This window comes from Lygodium microphyllum, chromosome 2 (genome assembly GCF_053477565.2).
Source record: "Lygodium microphyllum isolate KBCC chromosome 2, Lygodium_microphyllum_v1.1.10, whole genome shotgun sequence".
Classification (NCBI taxonomy): Eukaryota; Viridiplantae; Streptophyta; class Polypodiopsida; order Schizaeales; family Lygodiaceae; genus Lygodium; species Lygodium microphyllum.
The window spans coordinates 81,444,458-81,460,850 of NC_141136.1; the positions used below are offsets into that span (position 1 = coordinate 81,444,458).

General features: G+C 42.2%; 1 protein-coding gene across 1 annotated transcript; it reads right to left on the bottom strand.

The window, feature by feature from the left end:
* Positions 1-2,443: 2,443 nt before the first annotated feature.
* On the bottom strand, positions 2,444-14,666 carry LPXB (lipid-A-disaccharide synthase B). The gene is made up of 8 exons (XM_087695362.1): positions 14,361-14,666; positions 13,919-14,018; positions 13,718-13,823; positions 13,412-13,635; positions 13,210-13,288; positions 3,379-3,617; positions 3,022-3,248; positions 2,444-2,932 (listed from the first exon to the last, which is right to left on the bottom strand). Exons 1-8 carry the CDS (start codon positions 14,570-14,572, stop codon positions 2,752-2,754), a joined length of 1,368 nt encoding a protein of 455 aa, XP_087551488.1. The 5' UTR covers positions 14,573-14,666; the 3' UTR covers positions 2,444-2,751.
* Positions 14,667-16,393: the final 1,727 nt, after the last annotated feature.

The following is a 16,393-nucleotide window of genomic DNA, read 5'->3' on the forward strand; positions in this document are numbered from 1 at the left end:
TGATTACAATGATTTGAATGTAGTTATTGCATCTTTATGTGTTGAGCTATTATGAGTTGGTTGATGGTATGTATACATGGCAAGATGGCTTTCTAAATATGATTCTGCACCATCTTCAAAGCCCAAAAAATGTATTGGACATTTTCCAAACACATATATCAACCTTTCAGATGACTATCTAATATAGTCCATAACAAATCAACTTCAATATTCAAATCTTTGGAAAAATAATTTTTTTAAAAACCACCCTTATCCCATGAATATCAAAAGAGTATGATGGTAAGACTAAAGCAATGACATGACAAAACATAACTTGTCAATGGATGCCTAGTGGATTAGCCAATACCATTTTGGTACAATAATGCATGCAAAACATACAAGTCCTTTTCTCAAGCACACTCAATTCAATTCCCATTACTATAAAATGCATGAGTCCTTTTCTCAAAGTACACAATTCCACTCCCTTTGATGATTCATTCTCAACACCCACATTCAATAGGTAGGCAAACTGAATGCCTCCTTTCATTGGCAAATCAATTTCTTCAAGAGTAACCATTCCACAAATACCCTTGTGGATTATACTCAACTTGGCCAACCATGCCTATGTTTCCTACTTACACCAAAATGTTTCGCATTCACAATAATTTTTAGGGAGTACACTTAAATCCTCAATGTGGCAAGTCAATTGATCCAAGCTACACAATGCATCTACATTTGATATAGGGGCCTCATCAAATTTTGGAGAGGAGCCTTAAACCCAAATCTATGTGCCATATTAATGTGCACCTAGATTTTATGTAGGGGCCTCATCAAATTTTAGGGAGACTCAACCCCAAATCTATGTGCCATATCAATGATGGGAACGGCATGCAAATGAGGAAAGTAGCCTTCCAAAATGAGACTCACTACTCCATATACAATCACTTGTCTAATCTAGGCAATCAAAAGATCTCAATTAGATGTTCATTTGATATTACTATTCAAGGTGGAGATGCTCAAGTTTTTAAATAGGATTTACTACCTTGTTGACTAGTTCTAGTATCCTCAATACATAGTAGTCTAACTGTGTATATGACTTGTTCCAACCATCAACACTACATTAATCAAAACCAACCAACACAATCAGCAACCACAAATAAAAAGCATCAAACCAAGAACCCTACAATGTTGCATCCAATATCTGAGGAAATAAATCAAGCCGCAATGCACAAAATAAATCAAGCAACATAGAGCACATCAATCAAGAGCATCATTTGTCTCTTGATTTTGCATTTAAAACTCAATCAAGAGGGTGTACTTAATATACTGCCACAATCTCTCAACCAACTTTAATGTGCCACCACAATCTCTCCACCAAGTTGGTTGTGTCCACATACAAGAAAAGGCAACCAAATTTAAGCTGCCTATGTCACAAGAAGCGACACTCAAAAATACTAGTATAATATACAATGTCACCACATGCAAAACCTAAATTTGACAACTATTTTTCTTGCTTGCGACATTTTTGCCTCGCAAAACAAGTTTAAAAAATTTGCATCTTTCAAACAACGTTTCTTGTTTAAGATGGTGATCGTCATTTTTCTTTGACATCCTATCTAATATACTTAGATTTCTAGATAATTATAGACTTAATCCATATAAATAAAAGGCATTTCAATAAGCTTAGCTATCACAAGAAATATTGCATCCTGTTGATCAAGTCCTCTTCATCTAAAACCAACAAATGAGCTTATAACCAACTTATACAAGGGATGGCATTCAACCCCTAACCCAAACAAATGGGAGTTTCTCTCCACATGTGCAAGGTAGCTAATAGCTCTATGCATGGAACTAGTCAATGACCAACACTCAAGTGTGATGATAGAAGGGAAGCCAGCTACTAAATCGCAAGTCCAAAATGTATATGACATGGATAAGAGGTTAGATTGCTGTCTTTAGAGAGAGGGAACTTCACAACCCCCCTCCCCCTACTGTATCTTCTACTACATGTGCTTCAAGCAATGCATACACTATTCAAACCCCCTCACCACCTTGGCATAATTCTTAGGTCTCCTTCAAGCCATCGATGCATTCTCCTTGGAATAGCCAGTCCACTTTCAGCTTTTGGCAATGGGTTAATGGTGTAGTGTGCAAGAGTTACAGGTTAGCAACATGTGCAAGTTCCTTTATGATCAACCCTCACATCCACATACTGTGGCTAATAAAAACCCATGCACAAGAGGTTCAGATGGATTGCAAAGACCTGGGAAATTTCAGAAGCGGCAGGGAAAACATGTTTGTCACTTAGTGTAAACTATGGACCCAGAGCCTGTATTTTGGAAGATGAACATCCTAAAATCCATTCTTGCACATGACATGCTAAGGTGTTCTATGTAATCGGAGCTTGATTCTACTGAGAGGGTTCAATACTCAAAAACTGGTTCCATCCTTGCCCCTTCACAAATCACAAATCATTGTTGCTGTCGACTTTTCATTGACCTATAAAATTTACTTTTGTTGTTGTTCACAGAAATCTCAAGTATAACGATTGGTTCTTAAATTCTATCAAGCAAGAACCGTCCATGGCTAGATCAGGATTCCAAAAAGAGGGACACATCATCAGGCATGAATTTTCCAGCTGAAGAGGAGCACAGAAGTAGCTGGTTCAGAATGTAAAAGAAAGCCTCTGGATTTGTGGTAGCTGAGACTCTCACAGTTTACATCATTGAACAAGCAACCCAAAACTGTCAAAAAGAGGCATTTTCACTAGGATCAGCTTGCATGCAGCAAGTTCAAGATCAATCGTGCTGCCACAACACTGGGTCTAGATGGTGCTTTAGCCACCAAAGCATCCGCTGGTGGATCAGTTTGGATAGTTGGCATAAGCATGGTGAGCACTTTTGCTGCTGTCAATACCTGCTTCTCTTGCATCTCTTTTTCTTGAAGAAGAGTTCTGGCAGTTTCATTTCATTCATAACAAGTCCAGAAAAGAATTAGTTATCTGCTAAACTCACATCAGAAAGCCCAATACATTGCTCTTACCTTAACAATTCTGCCAATCTATTTGCTGTGCATTCTGATAGTCCAGCTTCAGGTATGACACAAGAATCCAGAAGTATATTGGGCACTGACATATATTTCAGCTGTATCGAGCGCTTTATAACCCATTCAGTCAAGATATTTGCACGAAATGCCACAACACAAGGTAGACGTGCTAACATCATTTGGAGCACAACTGTGCCAGATGTACAGAGGCCAACAGAGCTTGCCTGTAGAAATACAATAAAACCTTCAGATAAACTGTTGAGGCAATGTCAAACTTCAGGCTTACAGACTCTTTTCTGACATAAAGAGTCTAACAGTGCACACAAAGATTGTCAGACATATATAGAAACTCACAGCAAAAGCATCATACTTCTCTTTGAGAGAAGCTTCAGGTAGCAATATCACAGGCACATCCCACTTGCTTACAACAGCCTCAACTCTGCAGGTCAGGTCCTGATTGAGTACAGTGGGTATAACTGCAGTCAGATTGATTCCACCATCATTTATAATCTTGAGAGCCTCTCCATAAATGGGTAACATCCTGCTCACTTCCTGCATTCTGCTCCCAGGTAGCAAACTCAACAAAGTTGTGCCTGAAATTTAGTAATTTCAGATCACCCATGTCAGCAATCTTTAACTATATAGCAGAGTGTGTCTACTTTCTAGTAGCAAAAGAAGTGCAAGAGAAGTGTCAGTCTCATCAATAACTACAACCTATTCGGCCACCGACACGACACAATCATCTCTCTATAAAAGTCACTCAGAAACTCCAATTGAATTGAAACTATAGCAGCCAGAAACATCAGAAATGTTTAGAAACAAAATGTCCAAAACATTTTCGTAAGTTTCTTTTGAGAAGGGGGCAAAATAAAAAATGCAAGTTTTTTAATGAGTGTGTTTTTAAATAGGTTTAAGCTAGGGAAAGAAACCTTTCTGGAACTCTCTTAAACAAAAAGAGTCCAATTGAGCGGAAGTAATAAAACATGATGGACTAGAGTCAATGGAGAATAACGTGTTACACATCCATGATCCATTACTAACTTATGTCAAAGTTTAGTCTTTGGACAAGCTATACTATCATTCAAACCTCAAACAACAAGTTCCACAATACTCATTTTGGTACTCCGGCTGCAACCCAAAAAATAGTATCCCTTTAGGATTATATGTGTGACATCCAAGGTACCTGTGAACTCATGTGGCGGTAAGCGTCTAAGTATCTAACCAAGCTCCAATGTCTTTGCCAAGACTCTAATGGAGCAAACATCCTGAAATACATGAAATGCTAACATATTAAAGAGACAATAAGGCAGCCTCTGAAACCAGCCCTTTTTTCTATAGAAGGATGGTGGAACCCTAAAATGCACTAATTCATAGCAATTTACAACTAGCAATAAATTCATAAAATGCATGCCAAACCGAAATTGAAGACTTTGCCCCTTTGAGCTAAAATGCCCCTCTATAGATTGAGATGAGCCAACACCTAATTGGCCCAAAGACATTGCCACCTTGCAATATCTCTTTTCACATTAACTCCATCCTTATCGCACAACTAAGAATGAAACAAGCCAATTCTCCAACAACATTTGGAATAATATGTTGTCCTCTATAAACCAGAAGTCATGAAGTTTAATTTGCCCCTTGATCTAATATACAATTAGGTGCAAATTGGGACAAGAACACTTGCATGCAAGTCTTCAATGAACCACCCGCATCCAGCCCCAAATTGGACCTTAATTACAAACACATGCAAGCACAAATTAAGTCTTGAACACTTGCATGTGTTAGCAGTCATGTTTGTCATGCCTTGTCATCTCCTGCCTGTGAGCCTCAGTCTGAGTCAAACGAGGACTTTAGGAGCTCTGACTTGTCTATCACTTGTTTTGACGGAGGAGGTAGCTCATTCTAGAGCACTCAGTTTATTGCATTTTAGTGCATTTTCTCCTCTAGTCGGGATTTTATGTGCATTTCCCGGGGCAGTTTCTGCATTTTTCAGCCTGCCTCACCTGCCGGACATTGTCCACCCTTTCCCAGATTTTTCTGAGCATTCCTGGCATTTTTACCAGCATTAAATGCTGGTCGGATCAGCATTAAATGCTGGTCGAACATATTTATGGCCTCAAATTTCAGGTCGGCCAGTTTTTGGGTTTTTTGGCTATTTATAGCCATTTCCCACTTGGCAGTCAGTTGTATTATCATCTTCCCTCCTTTGGCAGGTGCACACTCCGACTCCGTCATCTTCCTCCGTCTTCGGTGCTGCTGTCATCATCAGCCTGATCTGGTGCCCTCACTGACGCTTCGGGCTGCGTGCAGGGTCTGATCAGTCCACAGTTTTGTATTCAGCATTCATTACAGTCAGTGCAGATTTTCTTCCTTCATTTTCTGCTGTCTCTCTCTCCTCCTTTGTGTTCGTGTTCTTCTTCCATTGCGCACTCTCACATGGTATCATCGCCTGACTGAGAGCACGGAGGACCTAACCTTGTGGAGAGATACCTCACCCCTCTTCTGCTGCTGTCGCCTCATCTCCAACTGCCCAGACGGCCCCTCCAGATGGCCATTCTTCTTGCGTTTGCTGCAGACGACTACTCTCGAGGCTGCCACGTCATCAAACGACTCCTCTTGCTTGCGTTTTCCATCAGGCGGCCCCTCTTTCAGCTGGGCGACACATCATCAGGCTGTGTTCTGCAGATCTGGTGGTCGTTTCCATTCTTTGCGGCTCATCTCCTGCTGGCAACCCACTCCCAGGCTGCGTTTTGGTGCTGGCGGATTTTGTTCTGGTGATTTTCATCAGCAATCTTTGCGTTTTGCAGATCCAGGTGTATGTAGGCTATCACAACCTGCGTTTTGGTGATTGGTGACCATACTGCTGGTCCTACTTCGGCTTCGGCACAGTTTTCTTTGGTGTTTGGTGTTTTGCAGATTGGAAGATGTCTTTTCATCAGTTTACGGGCTTTGATGACTCAGATGACGAGCTTTTGTCTCGACACTCATCTGAACGAAGGCGTGATTTCTATCACGAGGACCGTCGTCCGGAGTCTATTCCTCTTTCCCGTCCCCCTTCTATTCATGTATCTCGGCGATCCCCTTCCAGTGGGCCGACGATGCAGCCTTTGGTACCCCCTGTACAGGTACCCGTACTTCCTCAGCTGCCCAAAGAGGACCAGTTGGATGGCTCCAACTTTTCTCTGTGGTCCTGCAAGGTGGAGTGTATCTTGGACTCCTTCGATCTTTGGGAGCTTGTTTCTGTTCCTATTCCCCAGCCTAAGGTGGATCCCACAGATGGAACATCTATGGATCGTGCAGCCTTATGGGATCGGCTTAATTCTAGAGCCAAATCTTTCCTCTTTCTGAGTTTGCACGATTCTGTCCTTGTTCATGTTCACAGGTTGAAGACTGCAGCAGACGTATGGAGAAAGCTCGCGTCTCTCTATCAACAGAAGACGTTTGCCCACCGGATATCTCTCGAAAAGAAGTTGCGGATGCTCGCTATTGATGATAGTCCTTCCATGAAGGACCACATCAACAGATTACAGGATATGAGGGATGAGATTGCATCCCTCGGTCGAACGATATCTTCTGAAGACATGGCTATGATTCTTTTGACTCAACTGCCATCGCCTCGGTTTGATGTCTTCTACACCAGCCTTCTTACATCGAGGACCCGTGAGAAGCTTCTATGGGAGGAGCTATCCCCGCTTGTCTTGGAGCATGACGAGCGACTCAGAGAGGTCAGTGCTAGTGGATCCGACTCCACTAGAGCCTTTGTTGCAAGTTCGGGAGGACAGAAGAAGAAGAAGACGCAGTCAAAGGCTAAGCAGAAGGACAGTTTTTTAGGCTCTGACTCAGATTCAGAGCGACCGAAGTGCCCACACTGTGGGAAAGGGACACATCCAGAGGAGAAATGTTGGAAGAAGTACCCTCACCTTCGTCCGGGAGCGAAGGGTGGATCTACATCGGAGCCTTCTTCTACCTCTACACCAACTGTTACCCATGAGTCAGTGTTCCTTCATATCCATGCTTTGGAGGAGGATCCTTCTTCCGTGGCTGCACGCAGTGTCTTCTGCGCAGCCTTGGTTAGTGGACAGCGGTGCTTCGAGTCATATGACTCCCCGAGGTGATTTGTTACGGGATCTCCGTCCATCAGAGGGTTCAGTCACTGTTGGTGACATTTTATCGGTGCCTATTACTGGTGTTGGCACATTGCCTTTGTTTACCGACCGACCTTCGAGCTCCTTTTCACAGGCCCTACATGTTCCGGATTTGGGCCTTCCCCTCCTCTCAGTTTATGGCCTTACGAGGCTTGGCACACGAGTGATCTTCACCGAGCATGCCGTTGTTATTGAGGATTCTCTTACAGGAGCTGTCTTATCTACAGGTTGGCAGGAGAGCGGGCTTTACATGCTCCATTCCCCTTCTTTGATGCAGGGTCCTCCGAGGCAGTCTATTGCTACACCCGTTCCCGCTTGTGCACCTTCTATTCCACAGGTTCCTTCCCATCCCCCACCCTCTCCTCAGGTGGTTCCCTCGTACCCCCCATCCCTTTCAGAGGGGGACGATCTCGGTGATGCGGCTGTGGATTCCCTGGCCCCTAGTATTTTAGAGGGGGATTCCCAGGATCGTGAGGAGCTCCTTCAGCAGCAGTCTACATCGACGGACTTCATCGACCTTGGCATTCCTCTTGCCACCCCAAGATCCGTTTCTCCCTTGGCCTTCTGCCACATCCAGGATCTGAGAGGGGGTGTTAGCAGTCATGTTTGTCATGCCTTGTCATCTCCTTCCTGTGAGCCTCAGTCTGAGTCAAACGAGGACTTTAGGAGCTCTGACTTGTCTATCACTTGTTTTGACGGAGGAGGTAGCTCATTCTAGAGCACTCAGTTTATTGCATTTTAGTGCATTTTCTCCTCTAGTCAGGATTTTATGTGCATTTCCCGGGGCAGTTTCTGCATTCTTCAGCCTGCCTCACCTGCCGGACATTGTCCACCCTTTCCCAGATTTTTCTGAGCATTCCTGGCATTTTTACCAGCATTAAATGCTGGTCGGATCAGCATTAAATGCTGGTCGAACATATTTATGGCCTCAAATTTCAGGTCGGCCAGTTTTTGGGTTTTTTGGCTATTTATAGCCATTTCCCACTTGGCAGTCAGTTGTATTATCATCTTCCCTCCTTCTTTGGCAGGTGCACACTCCGACTCCGTCATCTTCCTCCGTCTTCGGTGCTGCCGTCATCATCAGCCTGATCTGGTGCCCTCACTGACGCTTCGGGCTGCGTGCAGGGTCTGATCAGTCCACAGTTTTGTATTCAGCATTCATTACAGTCAGTGCAAATTTTCTTCCTTCATTTTCTGCTGTCTCTCTCTCCTCCTCTGTGTTCGTGTTCTTCTTCCGTTGCGCACTCTCACATGGTATCATCGCCTAACTGAGAGCACGGAGGACCTAACCTTGTGGAGAGATACCTCACCCCTCTTCTGCTGCTGTCGCCACTGCCCAGACGGCCCCTCCAGATGGCCATTCTTCTTGCGTTTGCTGCAGACGACTACTCCCGAGGCTGCCCCTTTGGTTGTTACATGCAAATCAACCTACCTTGTAAATCCAAAATCTCACCTATTCTATTGTCCATTGGCTGAATTTACATCTACAACCCTTCTGAATCACTGAGACACACATGCACACATTCCAATGCTGCCATGTAAACCCTATTCCTCGATGGTTACACGGTAAGATCAACAAATCAACAACCACAACACAATCAAGTTCACATCTAAGGCTCAAATATCCAATTTCCTTCACTATTAGCACATGCAACAACTCTAGATAAGAGAGGAGCAAAAGAGAGAAAATTCTGCATTTCTAGCCTTAAAATAGTTATCAACATCAAAATCCCTAAATTTGCACTAAACACATGCGGGCACAAATTTCAAATTTCCGACAAATCCCATTGTTGCCTACCTAAAATTTAATGGCACTCTTCTTGAGATTGTTGAAAACCCTAAATTCTATAAAAATTCAAAGTTGTACCAATAAATTCCACTGAACAGAGTTAGGGTTAGGGTAACTCAGAGACAATAAACATGGTGAAGATTTGAATAAATGAATGAATACAGAATATACAATACTCAAGCAGCAAACAACCCGTGCAAGGAATGAAAATCATACCCTCAACTCTCGTGTCTGGAGGACTGAGGCAAAGGTAATGAGCTAGAGAGTATGTCTTACTCCTGACGAATCCCAAAACATAGCAAGGCAACCTTCAGATATTGGGCAGCAGCAAACACAACAAAAAGTGATGCTTGAGAGAAAACTACCAAATGTAACCTCCAAACGATGTAGGATTGCTAAGCAATAGTAGCAACGACAGGAGCAAAATGCAACAATAGGAGGTGTGACAGCAACAGTTCTGCAGCAAACGCAATCTCCATACGATCATGGGCAACATGATTTTAGCTGGCTACAACAAACTGAGCAATAGGACCAGTTGCTTGGCTGTTCACAACAAATGGAGAGTAAAGAGTACGTGGAGAAGGCTAGAAACAAGCGTCGAAAGGCTATAAACAATGTCAAGCAACTTCGGCTGAGATATCCTCCATGAATAGGATGTGGAAAGCAAAGCTAGAGAGCCTAAAACCTACAAAAACGAGATTGGGCTGAATAAAGAGAAACTTACCTATTTATAGAAAGTTTCTCAAGACCTCGTACCACACACCATTTTAAACTCTCTCAAACTGCACACCATTTTAGGATTTTCATTAATTATGCATTTTTGGGGTTGTTTAAGCGGCTAATTCAACATCCAATGCTTATTTTAGCTCAATAACCCATTCCCTAGGTTTGGCATCCCCATCACCCCCCAATCCCCGTTTTCCATTCCCATTTCTCATTTCATGTTTCTGTACAACAAATCGGTCATTATTTAAGCACTTTGACAAGGCAAGAAGGGTGGTCAGAGCAAGAGTTTAAAAGAATCCAAAGGAAAGCATAAAGATATTTCTAGAAGAATGGGTTTTTATGGAAACATCCAAAGCAAAGGAATGAGACTCTATTGAGAATAGTATGTAACAAAGACACCGAGCAACATATTATAAAAGTGTTTCATAAGAGTTTATGGGCTGATCATCGAGGTATTTGGGCCACATTCACAAAGATCAAAGAAAAATACTAGCGAAAAGGCCTATACAAAGATGTCGTGCAATTTGTTAAGACTTGTGCTACTTATCAAATATACTCTTCTACATGACATTGTGATGGTCTACATTCGACGTATCCACTAACTCTAAACTATAAGTGCATGGTTGACTTGGTGACCGTGCCTATGAATCTGTGGCAAATGAGGTATATTACACTTGTAAGAGAAGATTTCATAAACTAGATGGAAGGTCGAGCTTAAAGAATAAAGACTACCAATGTTATTTGCTAACTTTTAGAAGACGTGATATGTCGCTATGGATGTGTTGGAAAAGTAATTGCAGTAAGAGAAGAATTGGATATTAACAAGGCAAGAGAGTTCTCAAGGATGGGAATCAAGCTTTACTTCCACTACAGCTTGTAATCCAGAAGGAAATGAAAAAAGTGAGAAAGGACACCCATCTATTATTAAGGCTTTGGCTAAAGCATACACAGGGGAAATTCGTAGCGGCCTAGACTACTTCCTTATGCTTTCATACTACACATAGTGCGACCACTGGATATATGCCTGCTAAATTGATGTATGGTCAAAAGCCTATCATGCCTATTAAAGAAGTTGCTACTACTTGGAGTCTACTGCCTTGGGAGAACAATATGCACATAGAAGACATTCTTGCTCTATGTATTCAACAATTTGAAAAAAGAACTTGAAGATATTGAGCTTGCAGTGATGCACTTAAGAGAAGCCAGATTGAAAAAACAAATATCGGTTTGATAAGAAGCATAGGCTTTATCCAAAGCTAGTGAAAAAAGGAGATTGGGTGATAGTCTATGATAGTCTATGATAGTAGCCTTAACAATCAATATAGCACTCTCAGAAAGTTTTCAAAGAGATGGTTTAGCCCATACGCTATGAAGAATGTACATGACAATGCAACTAACTCTCTATGTGAGCTTAATGGTATGGAACTAAAAGTCCCTATAACTGGAAAGAGAATTAAGTTGTTCAAAATAAAGGATACAAGTACCTATCAAGAAAAAGAACAAGATAGTGAGAATGTTCGTGACAACCTAAAAGATGAAGAACACAATGAAGATGTTGGGCCTGAATATGCTAAAGACTAAAAGAGAAGACATGCCGGAGGATGTATAAGTTTAGAGGGGATAAATGTCGTATCGCTTTATGAGCAAAGTGTAAAAGATATGTCAATAAGTATAAATGGATATGTTTTGAAACCATAACTTATAAATGTAAAATTTAAAACCATGACTTATGACAATCAAGAGAATACAAAAGGGACTAAATTTGGGCCCTAAGGCATGCTTTACCTTAAATGAATGAACTAACAAGTGGGATTGAAAGACTGATGGGGATGCATTATTTTTTATTGCTTTCAGCCTGATTTCAAGCTGGTCATAGGTGCCAACTTCAGGGAGATTCGTGAACAGCAAGAACTGAAGAAAAAAGCACCACTCTATGCATGCAAGAAGACAAGGAGAAAGCAAGGACATGAAGGCTAGAAGCTGTAGATGAGAGGGACTTGTTGTGTGTTGGTTTTTACTATCACAAACTGATGCAAATAGGGTTTTTGAAGCAACCCATTGCAGTCCTAAATCTTTTCTCTAGCTCATGTACATGGATATCCTAAAATTCTTGCTTTCCTAAAGACCATTTCAGCCCTATTTCAAGAGAGATAGTGGAGCCTATCCTAAAATTCTTTCTTTTCATCATCTTCTTTAGAATTTCATATCTCTCGTTGATGATTGAAGAGATGAGCTTGTTAGGAGGACACAAATTTTAACTTAATGCTCTTTGGATACTTAAGTTTTGACACTTAGGTTGTATACATGTGAGGTGCATATGTGAGATTAAGTTGAATGTGTGTCATGGTGTCAAGAGACTTGGGATGTATGGCCAAAAGAGACCGGGCCTCGCGCATGTTTTCCAAGGAGATCCAAGTCTCCCTCTCTTCATATACTTCTTCTTGATGCCCTCCTCTCCCTCTCTTGCCTTTAGGGCCTCTTTTAATGAGATCATTTCCCTATGAATGATCGTCTCATCACTCTTGCTTGCTCCACTCTACAAATGTGGCCTTTTTGTCTTCAATTGCCTTGTGGAGTTAGAGGAGATTCACCACATGGCAGAGAGGTTACCTCCATATTGGGGGAGTCGCCTCCTTTTAAGGTTTTACAACAACAAACTGAGAGACAAAATTTGTGAGCTTTCAAGGGTGCCAAATCTATAATAGAGGCACTCACAACAATAGTACCTCCCGAATGGAGTGTAGATATAGGTATCCCTCACACTTGAATAGATCTCCTCTCTCTAGAGGCAACATCCTACTAGGTGTAATAGCAACTAGCACAAAAAGTCTTTGCAATGGTGTAGATATAGGCATCCCTCACACTTGGATAGATCTCCTCTCTTTGGAGGCAACATGCTACTGGGTGTAATAGCAACTAGCACGAAAAGTCTTTAGCTTTACAATGGAGGAGGGCTAAATTATGGTAGAGGACTTGAAACAAGTAGAGTTCACATGCTACTCTCAACTAAGGATCAGAGTAGTGTCTCATTGTGAAGAGCTATGGTACACTACCTCAAAATCATGATGGATGAGTGGAGACACTACACCTACCAAAGGTAATTCCTACTACAATGGGGTCCAAATGAGTGGGATTGAATAGACCCATTACATATGAGCAAGGTCAAAGCAGAGCCATGTGCTATTAGCATTGGCATAAATGCAATGTCTCAATTCCTTTATTGAATATTTGAAAGAGATTAGATGATAGCTTCACACTTAGAAAGATGTCACTCTTCATGTAGCTGGTAGTATAGAGGAGTTAGGCAGTTGACACTTGGCTTGGTTATGGCAAGGTTTGTGTAGCATGTGCAAGATTTGGAGAGCTAGGGGAGACTCAAAGGCATTGCTAGTGGGACTACCCTAGGGCCCATGAGGTATGGAGGAGGGGCCTCAAGATGGTCTTCCATGGTGTCTAGACTATGATACTAACTTGGGATCATAACTAACCCCAACCATCAAAACAAACTTGAAATGATTTCTTTACCTGGATGTAAACCATGCTCTGCAAAGAACTTTTCCCTGCATCCTGTAATATGCCAATTAGATGTCCACAAGTCTGCCCTCTGTTGTCCAAGAAAACGTTTGATATTAGACAGTAGATTACACAGTGTGGTACTTCAAGTTTCTATGTCAAAGAATGGGAGCAAAGTTCAGTACTTCAAGTTTTCGTGTAGCAGGGATCATACAGCTGTATCATGGAAGGCATCCTCAAGAACAGGATGGCCCACAAAAGTCGCAGCTAAGCCATTTGCTTTGCAAAGCGGCTCCTCAAAAGGTAGAATACACAGAATGTGGTCAACAACACCAACCCACTTCTTTAGCTTCTCTTCTGGTCTCTTCCATGCCCATGCTGAAGGAGCCACGTAAAGTACATTCAAGGGACATGTTTGTCGACTCTGTATACATTTTCCTGCACCAACAGACTAGACAACAGATGAAGTCAATACCACAAATGATTGGACCACAAGCATCACAAGAAGCGACTCTATTACCCTTCAAATACTTGAAAAGTCGGAAACAAAAGCCTTTCGAATCAATAGCCACAACTACATGAGGCTGAAATTTCATGGCTGCTGATACAGTTTGATGTAAGCGGGCCTGCCAATGTTTAGCTTATTCATTGGAGAAGGGACATAAATACAGATACTGTTCACTGAAAACAAATCTGAAAGTAGCTTGACAAGTTAAGATACCCTCAACGTAACCAAGTGAGGAACAAGTTCCCATAAGCCCATCACCGTAAGGTCATCCATGGGAAACTCAGATTTCAGTCCCTGCCTCTCCATCAAAACCCTGAACATAAAACAATTATATCATGTGCGTGATTATAAGCACAGAATTCTTCAGGAATAAGTAAACTCAACTTGGCACTTAGATGTTAAGCCTCCAACAAGTACTTCACGTATAAGCACAGAATTCTTCAGGAATATAAGGTAATTATGTTAATTCTTCACGAATAAGTAAAATAAACTTGGTACTCAAAGATTAAGCCTCCAATGTGGATTGCACATACAATTATTTCAAATTGAGTTACTTATCCAAACCTGCAGGATAGGACCATCCTTCACTTAAACTCAATAGTCTAGAAAGCCTATTACTGAACAGAAAATGGAAGACGAGGGCAACAGAAATAACCCGCCAACGCCTGCGAACTTGAGGTTTGTAGGGCAGATTGATTTCAGAGACGCCATAAGACGGGCCCCCAGGACGTCTCCAGAAGGCTCGCCGGCCACCATGAATACTCGAAGCTCCCCGCCACGATAATACGAAGACGCATAATGTCTTGCAGCACCCCATCTCCATAGCAAGCAAGGTGCAGAAGATGGCCGCACGTTTCCCCTCAACATCGCAAGGTGAGGCACAAATTGGCCATCGTTAATGGCAGCTCAATCACGGCGTTGCGGAAATGAGGTTTAAACTCTAGAGGCGAGTACATTGCTAGCCTAAATTTTTGTTTCGGGGCGCGGGGCATCCTGAAATTTTTGACCAGCGGATTTTTTAATTTTAAACTCCGGGGTTAATTTACTTATGAAAGAATCAAAAAAGCGTGCAAAAAATTTTTAATGAAAGCGTGAAATGTATAAGAAAAACAGTAGGAGAATGTATATACAATGTAACATTAGAGAAGCGAACCCTGAGTTGATTTTCTCTGCATAATCAAAGCCAAACTTAGTCAAAAAGGCACTACTTTTGATTAGAGTATCTAATCTGGAAGTTGGATCAACCTACGGGACGATGGATTTGGCAATTTCGCATGGAAAGGAGCAAGATTTGTCTCCTCCACCCAAACCAGATTCCACGTCCTCCCTTTCTCTAGACTTTGCGACGGCGCTCTTCATGCACTTTGAACTTCTTGAAGGTCGTCGAGTCTTCTTCCTTATCTTCCACCAATTGGCAGGTGACAAGATGGTCTGGTTGGTTGCACGATCTAGATAGAGATGGAATTCACCAACAATCTCATATGTTCTTCTTTCCTTTTCTGGAGCTCCTCTTTGTACTTGGAGAGGCTCACTTTCAACCACTTCAATATGGTGTTTGTTTTAGCCTTAACAGTGGACATTACCTTTTTGAAGACCTAGACATCAAAGTCAAGCATTAGTTTTGGAAGCATATTAAGAGTTTTGTTATTGAAAACTACCGCATTCCGTGCTCGCATGATTGTCCAAAGCGTGATCCCCCAAATGTTGGTCCATAGTGCAGATGGTGGCCTCAACCATGACATGTATGGGGTGTTACAGGGACAATTGAGAAAGAAGTGAGGGAGTGTTTCCTTAACTCTTTTGCATCTACAACAGTAGCCTAAGCCTATTCCAAGTCTCTTAGCCCTTTCTTGTGACCAGATTGCCCTGTGGAGGGTAAGCTAAAGCAAAAGGGCTATCTTGGGGGGGAGGGGGCCATTCCAAATTTGCTGGAATCTGAATTCCCATCGATAGGAGTTCTAGCTTAAGCCCCATCTTTTGTTGAGCTTGCAAATAAGATAGGTATTGTCTCTGGGTAGGGTTGGCAAGGGAAGGAGCTTGTTCCTCTATCAGCAAGCCAGCCTATGTTGGTTAAATAAAAGTCAGAGATGTTCTAGATAAGCAAGGGGTTGAAACCTTGCCACACCTCTTTCCTAGTTGATATCAAGGTGATGTCATCCTAATTAAGTCTAAATGAGGTTCTGAGTTGTGTCTCACTTATCCACTCCTAGTCTTGAAAGTTACGTAGGTATGCCCATATCCTTAGCCCTTTTCTGTTCAACTTTGCCAGCCTTTTAAGGTCACGGGCTAAGACTAATGGGAGAGTGACACTAAGCCTGATTGAGTTGTGGTTGGTTGAGTTAAGTGCCTTGGACTGATTTTCTGAGTGTGAGAAGGGGCTTGAATCTTTGCCATGAGTCCCAAACTCTCATGACGAGAGTGGACACTCCCTTCGCCTTCAATTTAAAGGGGGATAATAGGATTGTATGCCAAGTTAGGTTTTTCATACCTAAGCACTTATCTAGTTGAAAGGATAGTAGGCTATGGTGTGGAATAGGGTAGCCCGTTCCTCCTCTAGGTTTAAACACCCACTTCCCTATTAGTCGGTCTATCAAGGCTTCTAGGTCAAGGATGCCCAGTCTCGCCTACCTTTTAGGGAGGGTGTAGGTCTGTAACGCAAGTTTGGGTAATATGAACTTGTTCTGAGTG

Excerpts from the sequence above, each read along its gene's own strand:
- LPXB (XM_087695362.1), bottom strand. The coding sequence starts at position 14,572 with ATGTTGAGGGGAAACGTGCGGCCATCTTCTGCACCTTGCTTGCTATGG. Across the intron at positions 13,289-13,411 it reads ATGCCTTCCATGATACAGCT|AGGGCAGACTTGTGGACATC; the intron begins GTATGATCCCTG and ends CTTGGACAACAG. Across the intron at positions 3,249-3,378 it reads AGAAGTATGATGCTTTTGCT|GCAAGCTCTGTTGGCCTCTG; the intron begins GTGAGTTTCTAT and ends GTATTTCTACAG.